This window comes from Primulina eburnea, chromosome 12 (genome assembly GCF_022965805.1).
Source record: "Primulina eburnea isolate SZY01 chromosome 12, ASM2296580v1, whole genome shotgun sequence".
NCBI lineage: Eukaryota > Viridiplantae > Streptophyta > Magnoliopsida > Lamiales > Gesneriaceae > Primulina > Primulina eburnea.
In genome coordinates this window covers 36047009-36055400 of record NC_133112.1, presented here as the reverse complement: position 1 = coordinate 36055400, position 8392 = coordinate 36047009, and the positions used below count along the sequence as shown (strand labels likewise).

The 8392-nt window shown below is 34.3% G+C and overlaps 1 protein-coding gene across 2 annotated transcripts; it reads left to right on the top strand.

The window, feature by feature from the left end:
- Window positions 1–627: 627 nt before the first annotated feature.
- LOC140808254 (F-box/kelch-repeat protein At3g06240-like) lies at window positions 628–7526 on the top strand. Of its 2 annotated transcripts, none has more exons than XM_073165328.1 (8): window positions 628–760; window positions 1105–1163; window positions 1255–1349; window positions 1437–1535; window positions 3449–3505; window positions 4880–4912; window positions 6020–7213; window positions 7297–7526. In XM_073165328.1, exons 7-8 carry the CDS (start codon window positions 6043–6045, stop codon window positions 7314–7316), a joined length of 1191 nt encoding a protein of 396 aa, XP_073021429.1. In that variant the 5' UTR covers window positions 628–760; window positions 1105–1163; window positions 1255–1349; window positions 1437–1535; window positions 3449–3505; window positions 4880–4912; window positions 6020–6042; the 3' UTR covers window positions 7317–7526. The 2 variants fall into 2 exon arrangements, with proteins under 2 accessions (XP_073021429.1, XP_073021428.1); XM_073165327.1 differs by having other exon boundaries at window positions 1251–1349.
- Window positions 7527–8392: the final 866 nt, after the last annotated feature.

The window sequence follows — 8392 nt, the reverse complement described above, 5'->3', positions numbered from 1 at the left end:
GACAATGTTGAGAAAAATTGAAACTTTTTTTTAGGAAAACAAATGACTACAATATTCTCTTGCTTAATGTAGAGGAAGAAAAAAACCGAAGACAAGACCAATTAGTGAAGGATGAAGAAAAGAAGAATCATTGTGAGAATGATGATAAGAATGAAGAGAACAAGAACCCATTTCCTTTTGCCTCTTTTTTGTTTTGTATTGTATTTTGTTTTTTAATTAATTAATTATTTTTTTAAGTGAGTGTTATTTATCAAATTTTGAATTCTAAAAGGCTAATATTTAAAATTAAAATTTACTTAGGGTTAGATTTTAAAGTGGCCCCGTTTCCTTTTGCCTCTTTTTTGTTTTGTATTGTATTTTGTTTTTTAATTAGTTAATTATTTTTTTAAGTGAGTGTTATTTATCAAATTTTGAATTCTAAAAGACTAATATTTAAAATTAAAATTTACTTAGGGTTAGATTTTAAAGTGGCCCTTAAAACAGGATTGTTATTAAGGGAATTAATTAAGCTCTTTGAAATAAAAGGAGGTTATTTTTCAAAATAAAAATTTTGGGAGGTCAAATTTTTAATTGAATTTTGAATGGAGGCTATATACCCAAATATCTCGAAACGTAAAATCTAACCCTAAGAGAGGAATTGCTCGACTACACTGTTTGCTTTCCTCCTCTCCATTCTTCTTCACCCCTATCTGTGCCGTTCTTTTCTCTCGCTGATTTTGCGCTTGGTCCGGTCCCCTTCGCCTCTGAGAGCGTCGGTCAGGTGAATTTTCCCCATGGTTCCGTTTGGTTCTGCTGTGTGACTTGTGTCGATGTTTTTTCTCCGGTTGTATTTGGCGTTTTGGAAGGTGTTGGATGGTTAAGATTAATTTGACGTTGTGTTTTTCGTGCCTTTGTTGAGGTTATTCGCTTGTCTTTTTTCAATTAACTGAGTTACGAAAGCAAATACTTTGGCATACTACCATTTAGGCAATTAAAACTCTCGGCCGAATTTTTTTGGAATAATTCGTTTGTTGTCTTCGATTAAGTATGTGCATCTGATTTTAACGCTTATGTGCTCGTGTGTTGAGGGTGTGGATGAGCTTATTGATTTCGGTTTCCTTCTAGGCTCTTCGCTTTTGTAGTTTCGGTGTTCTCGCTTCCTGGGCTCGGAAAGAGTTTCCTAGGTTAGTTCGTTCCTCTTGTTTTTTCCCCAGTTTTTTTGCTTTCGATTTGTTATTGGTGCCCTATGTTCTGTTTGTTCTTTTCATTAGGCAGAAGTCATCCGGTTTTTTCCCTGCTTACGGTTTGCTCTACTCTCATTTATGTTGGGCTTCCTTATGTCTCCACATCGGCCAGCGTTGAGTTTTTAGGTTTGTTTTTTACCATTGTGTTTATGGTGCTGTTTTGGGTTCTTGTCTTCTGCCTTAATCCTGACCTTTTGTTTTTCTTTTCATTAGGTTGAAGCCATCGGGTTTTTGCCCTGCTCTCGGTTTGCTCTTCTGTTGTTTATGTTAGGCTTTCTTACGTCTTGAGATCGGCCAGTGTTGAGTTGTTAGGTTCGATTTTTACCATTGTGTTTATGGTGATGTTTTGGGTTTTTGGCCGATTCTTTAATGCTGACTTCGAATTCTAAAATGACCTAACTTGCGCTGGATACGAGGGATCCAAATTCTTTGTCGTTCTTTTGAAATTTTTGTGGCCTATTTGCTTTTAATCTAGAAAATTAGGCTTTGTTCCATGTGCCAAAATAAATTGTTTAAAATATTTTATAAATGTACGTCTTGCACCAAAAAAAGGTATAACTTCTCCTTTTTTGAGATAAAAAAATCAACTATTTGAGATTATGAAATATTAAACACAAGGTTGTAAATGGCGGGAGGCGGTGGCGGGGCAGTCGGTGACCGCCTACCGCCTCGGCCGCCTCGGCGGTGCCCAGGCGGTGCCTAGGCGGTTGAAATTTTTTAAGTAATTTTTTATAGATAATCATGCAATATAATCAATTTTATGTAAAATGTGCAATTAAATAATGTTTAAGCACAAAATATAATATCATCTAAATAATACGCAATTAATAAAGATTTATCGTCATATTAATAAAGACTTTCGCTTAAATTCCAACTCCGGTTGTTTATCTTTTTCCGCCATTAATCTTCAACAATAAATCAAGAATAAAATAATAAATTAATGATAGTAAAAAAATTGATTTTTGAAATCACAAAATCTAAAATCTTATAAAAAAAGTATGATAAATAATAAATATGCAATGCCTAACCTAAAATCTAAATATTCTGACTTCCGGCGGCGGCGGCGGCGGGCGGAGGTGGCGGCGGCAGTGGCAGATTGTGTGTGAACTATGGTTGTTGACATTTGAGAGTTGAGAGTTGAGAGGTGAAGTGAAAACATAAAATAAAATAAAGAAAGTGATGTGTTAAGGTTTTAAAATTTAAAATTAATTGACTTTGACTTGGTTTTAAAATTGTTGACTAAGTTTTAAAAATTGTTGACTAGGTTTTAAAATTGTCGACTAGCTTTTTAAAATTGTTGACTACTGCCTCGCCCGCCTGCTCGCCGCCTCGACCCGCCTACTCGCCGCCTCGACCCGCCTCGACACTCCTCAAACCGCCTCGACAGCCGCCTCATGTATAGGCGGTGCGGTCGAGGGCCGCCTACCGCCTAGGCACCGCCTAGGCGGCCGCCTCGACCGCCATTTAGAACACTGATTAAACATAAAGATATCAACCTCTTAACCTAACAAATGTTAAGCTAGAGACATTAAAAGCCCTCTAACAAACCCTTGAAATAGATTAAAAAAAAAGGTAGGAGTAGTAAAATCAGCACTTAATTAATGCCACGTAACCTTTCTGTCGGGTCGAAAGGTGAAGATAAATAACGGGAATGATTTGTTAGCTTTTGCTTTTGTTGCAATCAATCTATTGGAGTTTTTCATGGTTTCTTAATTGTCACGGTTGTGTTCCTTGATTATTTTTAATGGATATATGTAAAGATTGTTCCGTTGTTGTCGGAGTTGTCGCATTTCTTTGGAAGGGATTTTATTTTGGTTATTGTTTTATTTAATTATTGGCGATTATGATCTTTACAAGAATTTTTTTCCTGTATTGCTTATGTGCAACGGCTATACCATGTGTGCTCATTCCTAGGTTGTTTTTTTTGGGCACCTCATCTGCTTATGGATGTTTAACTACTTTATTATTTAAAATGTGTATGTGCTCTCTATTTTACTTATTATTTAATGAATTACTTCTCTCTTCCAAAGTCGAGCTCCCTTAGTTCTACCATGATACTAACGGAAATACTTTGGCACATCTTTGGGCAATTAAAGTTTTTGTTTAAATTTTTTTGGGATGATTCGTTTGTCGTTCTCGATTAAGTGAGCCATATTTGGCTTTAGTCCTTGTTTGCCTTTGTTTTGGAGATGTGGATGCCCGTACTAATTTTGGTTACCTTCTAGGTCCTTCGCTTTTGGCTTCACGGCGTTCTCTCTCTCGCTTCTAAAAGCTTTTCCTAGGTTAGTTCGATTTTATTTTTTCCTCCTCGGCTTTGTTACGATATGTTACTGGTGCCCTGCGTTTCATTTGTTAATATCTTGTTTAGGCAACAAGTTTTGAGATTTTGTCCTGCTTTTCAAAGGGATTTAAGCTAATCGATGTTGATCTAGAAAATTTTTCTTTGGTTTGTTCGAGAAAATAAATCGTTTAAAATATTTTATTAATGTTTGTTTTGCACCAAGAAAGCGTATAGTTTTTTCTATTTTGCACAGATATAATGCTGTGCTTTTGGAAAAAAAGTTTTCCTATATAATTTTTGGTAAAAACTTGTGTGAGACGGACAGACGGTCTCACGAGTCGTATTTTGTGAGACAGATATCTTATTTGGGTCATCCACGAAAAAATATTATTTTTTATGCTAAGAGTATTACTTATTACTTTTTATTGTGAATATCGGTAGAGTTGACCCGTCTCACAGATAAAGATTCGTGAGACCGTCTCACAAGAGACCTACTAATAATTTTTTTTTTTGGGTGTTTCAAGGATTATGATTTTTAAGGTTTGACAAGAGTGATTTTTTTAAAAAATCTAATTTTGAAAAAAAAGCATCCCACTTACTAGATAATAGATAAATAGGGAAAATTGCATTTATCATCCATGTAAAACAACAAAGAAAATATAAAACTTTTTATCAAAAATTAAATGTCTTTTCAACCTTGTGTTTTTAAAAGTCAAATACATTTGTCACAATTGCACGTTTTTACGTCTGATTTTTATAAATACTGAGGTTTAAAGTTATTTTTCCTTATTAGATATAAGTCATAGTTTGTTATATATATATATATATATATGATATGCTTCCTGGCAATATTTTCAATTCAATGTCATATTATTGAGATCTATTATATGTGAGTCAAAATCAAAATGGAATAAATCGAGGGTGGCATAACGAAGACAGCCACCTTGTTCATAAATATGGGCGAATGAAAGCTGTGTATCGAGAAAGCAGAAATTGGGAAAGAATACCGACAGACAGCCTATTAAATGAATAACAAGTAATGCTGATTTATTCCTTTTCTGCAGTTTTTGACTTTTGGGTTCAGCCACCACACTCCTAAACCTTCCCACAAGTTTTCACACACAAACACCACGCACTCATAAATATTAGGTATTATATTTTTTAAGCTCAGAGCCAAGAATTTTTTTTTTTTAGTGATTCCAAACACTTTCATAGTAGTAGTTGGATGAATGAAAATTTAATGAACTTTAGAGGAAAAAGGTGGATTTTTCTATTCTATATATGAATTGTTTATGTCTGCATGTTGTCGTGAAATTTTAGCATTTGAATTATCAATAAATGATGTTAATTTCTGTTAAAACGCGGTAATTTCCAGGGAAAAAGGGTTGGCCGGTCCCTCTCGCCATTGGTAAGATCCTACACTCTCTCCTATGTCCCCCTTTTTCAAAATTTTTTTCCCACCTGCATGTTATGCTTCCACCTCAGCTATCTTGCTCTTTTATATTTTCTCCCGCCTGTCCTTGCCTTGTTCTTCTGTGGAATATCTTAAACTTTGAGATGCGTGCTAGACAACTATCTGGAGTAGGAAACAAACAAAAAAAACAGAGTTCATGCAGCATTTTGCTCTGGACATAACTTCAACTAATATCAAAGCACATAGTTTAATATTTAGTCATTTGTCATTTTACTTGGGCATCTAAATTACAAACTTCTCCATGTAAAAAAACAAAACAGTTTGCTGCACCAAATTGAAAAAGACCTAGGTGAATATTGACTACTGCAAATATTAATTAGCTCACAAATCTCTTTGAAAGCAAAAAAAAAAAAGGAGTCATACCTCCGTGTCTACTAATGCTACGCTCTACATATAAAAACATGTTTAAACCCATAAATTAAATAAAACAAAAAACCTAACAAAATACTATTTTATTTATCGCACAATGGCCGTGTAACTTCTCGGCATAACCCTACTTCTGATGCTCCGACCCACAGTACGAAACAACATCATCACATAGAACTAGAACTACCACTAGCTTCTGAAATCCTATCGACATTAATAATTAACAAGTTTTCATTTTCTTTGATTACATTAAGATTCCAAGTACTCTTACAGATTGTTTACCAGTACATATTACAACTCATACTTACGTTAAAGTTACCAATTTCATAAATCCATTAGCGTAAAAAATATCGGTAGGTATGACACCTTTACAAACACCACAACTATTTAAATATGAATACTCTATTTTCTAACCCTAACTCACCCCAATTCTTCTTGACATCGTCAGCAACTCTGTGTCTTCTTCATCTTCAAACCAACATGGAGTGTTGAGTATTGTTATCTGTAAATTCTTTTTTTTTACTTTTCGAAAATGAGTTTACTTGGAGACTTTATTGGTTTTCTACGAATTTTTATTTTGAGAAAATGTCGGATTAATGCTTCGATTTTTGTTTTTTTTCTTAATTGAAAGAAAATCGAGTTCTGCTTAAATTCGTTTTTGATTGGAAATTTCAGTGCTAATTTCGATCAGGCTTCTAATGGATGATAACCAAGAAGGCGAAGGAAACCAACTTCCTGATGTTGTTATTAGTGATATTATGTCTAGATTGCGGGCCAAAACTATAGGTTTATTGAGGATGGAATCATCAATTATCGTTTCTTTAACCACCTCCCAATATTTCATACAAAAACATCTCTTATTTGCCAAAGGAGACATCAATCAATATGGACTTCTCATATTCTGTGAATATGAATATGATTTGAGTGATTCAATTGAGAGTTCATATAGGGGTTCCGATTCGTCTGAGGAAGCAACAGCAGGAGCAGCAAACAAGGAGATTCACAGGTTTTCATTGAACTCATTTCTAGATCGAGATATTTCATGTTTTATGACTGAAGATCCTTTTCCAGAAGAGCCTTGGGTGTTAGTTGGCAATGCAAATGGAATTTTTTGTCTCCATTGTAATGATGGTCGTCTAATCTTGTGGAACCCTACAACAACAAGAGTTAAAAGAACCTCGTCCTGGAATGACCTAGTAGGTTTACCAATTAGGAGTTATAATACTAGCTGTGGGTTCGGATTCGGGGAGCATATGAATGAGTATTTTGGGATGGTGCTTTATAATGTGAGTGACTTTGAGTTTTTGGCTTTAATCTACCGGGCAACCACTAATTCATGGAGATTAGTGGCTAGTTTTAGAGATTTGAATGGTCTGGTTGAGGAAAGAATGGTTCCTCAAAACTTTGATATCGTTTTCGTGGCCGATAAGTTTCATTGGACAGTGAGTAGTGTGGAAACTGTGGAAATGATTGAAAATCTATACATAGTTTCCTTTGATCCAGAGACAGAGATGTACAGAAGACTGGAGAAGCCCAGAGAACATAGCAGATTTGTCTACCTGGGATCAATGGGAACCTGTTTATCTTTGTGTTGCTTGAATGAAGACTTGGGTACATGGGAAATCTGGATGTGGGAGGACGACACTTGGAACATTGCTTTCAAATTGGCCAATACAAATATGCGAGGCTTCAGCTCAATGTGCAGGCTTCCAGATGGGCAACTGCTACTGGGGTGCGAATTGGGTGTAGTTTGTTGCAATTTGAACGATGACACTTATAGAGTTGTTGAATATCCGGAAGAGATCGCTCGTCGGGTGTTAATACAATCGGAATTCTACCTGGAAACCATGGTGTCCCCTGCTGAACTAGGTACCTTTAGCTGTTTAATGATTAATAATTGCTTTCTTATCTTTTTACATGCTAAAATTCTAACTGTTTCGTTCTTGTCTTAGAATTGGTTGCTGGCGCTTGAGTTTTCATTACGACTGACTGAATCATGAAGGTATCCACAAAATTTACTTCGAAGTTGAAACCAATGAGAGACGGATTTTTGAATCTATTATATGAGCTTGTATCTTTGGAGCAATGTTTTAGTTCAGCCCATCTAGATAGTTCATGGAAACAATGAGACTAAGGAGCAAGAAGTTGTTCATATTCCATTTCAATTAATGACTTTCAAGCATGATTGGCCGTTATATTGTTATAATTATATGATTATTAAATAACAATGGATAATCCATGCAATTTTAGACTCCTAAAATCGAAGTTTAAGTGCAAAAAAGCGTATGTAATTATTTTCTTATATAGTTTTAATTAGCTTGAGCCAAATTAAAGTTTAGATTACAATTTTTAGTAATCGAATTTCGAATTGCTTTAAAAATAATATAAGAGTTTTAATATTTTATTTCATTGAAAAATGTTCTCTCTTATGATATCGATACTTGAATTTAAAAGCTCGTTTAATCAATTGAACTCTTATCTTTCTAGATCACTGATTCACTGCTAAAGATGCCTCTTTGAAGACGAGTATGTATGTGTGTGTGTATTAATCTTACTATTTGATTAACAATTTGTATTTTATACTAACTAATTTTTAATTAATTTGATGAAATTTAAATTAAAATTACAATTATATTTCAATATATACAATATTAATAATGTTAAAAAATATAGAGTGACTAATTTATTTGTTATTAATTTTTTTATTATATAATTATATTTATTTTTATTATTATATTAAATGATCCGCTTTTAAGGCAAAAAATGAGCAAAAACAAAGTGACGAATGGCGACTGGGAGCGATCGAATGACGACTGGGTGATATGGTAAAAACAAAGTGAGCAAATTCGTGTTTTATATCCTATTTACTATGTGATGGTATGTTTTCATGTTTAAGAAATTATGAAATTAAACATAGTGTGAAATAAGGCAAAAATGACTGAGGGCGACCGAATGGCGACTGAGAGCGACCGAATGGCGACTGAGTGATATGGTAAAAACAAAGTGAGCAAATTCGTGTTTTATATCCTATTTACTATATGATGGTAT

What these genes read in the sequence shown, in the direction of transcription:
- LOC140808254 (XM_073165328.1), top strand. Translation starts at nt 6,043, where the DNA reads ATGGATGATAACCAAGAAGGCGAAGGAAACCAACTTCCTGATGTTGTT. An exon ending in GGTGTCCCCTGCTGAACTAG is followed by an intron (nt 7,214 to 7,296) that starts GTACCTTTAGCT and finishes TTCTTGTCTTAG; the next exon opens with AATTGGTTGCTGGCGCTTGA.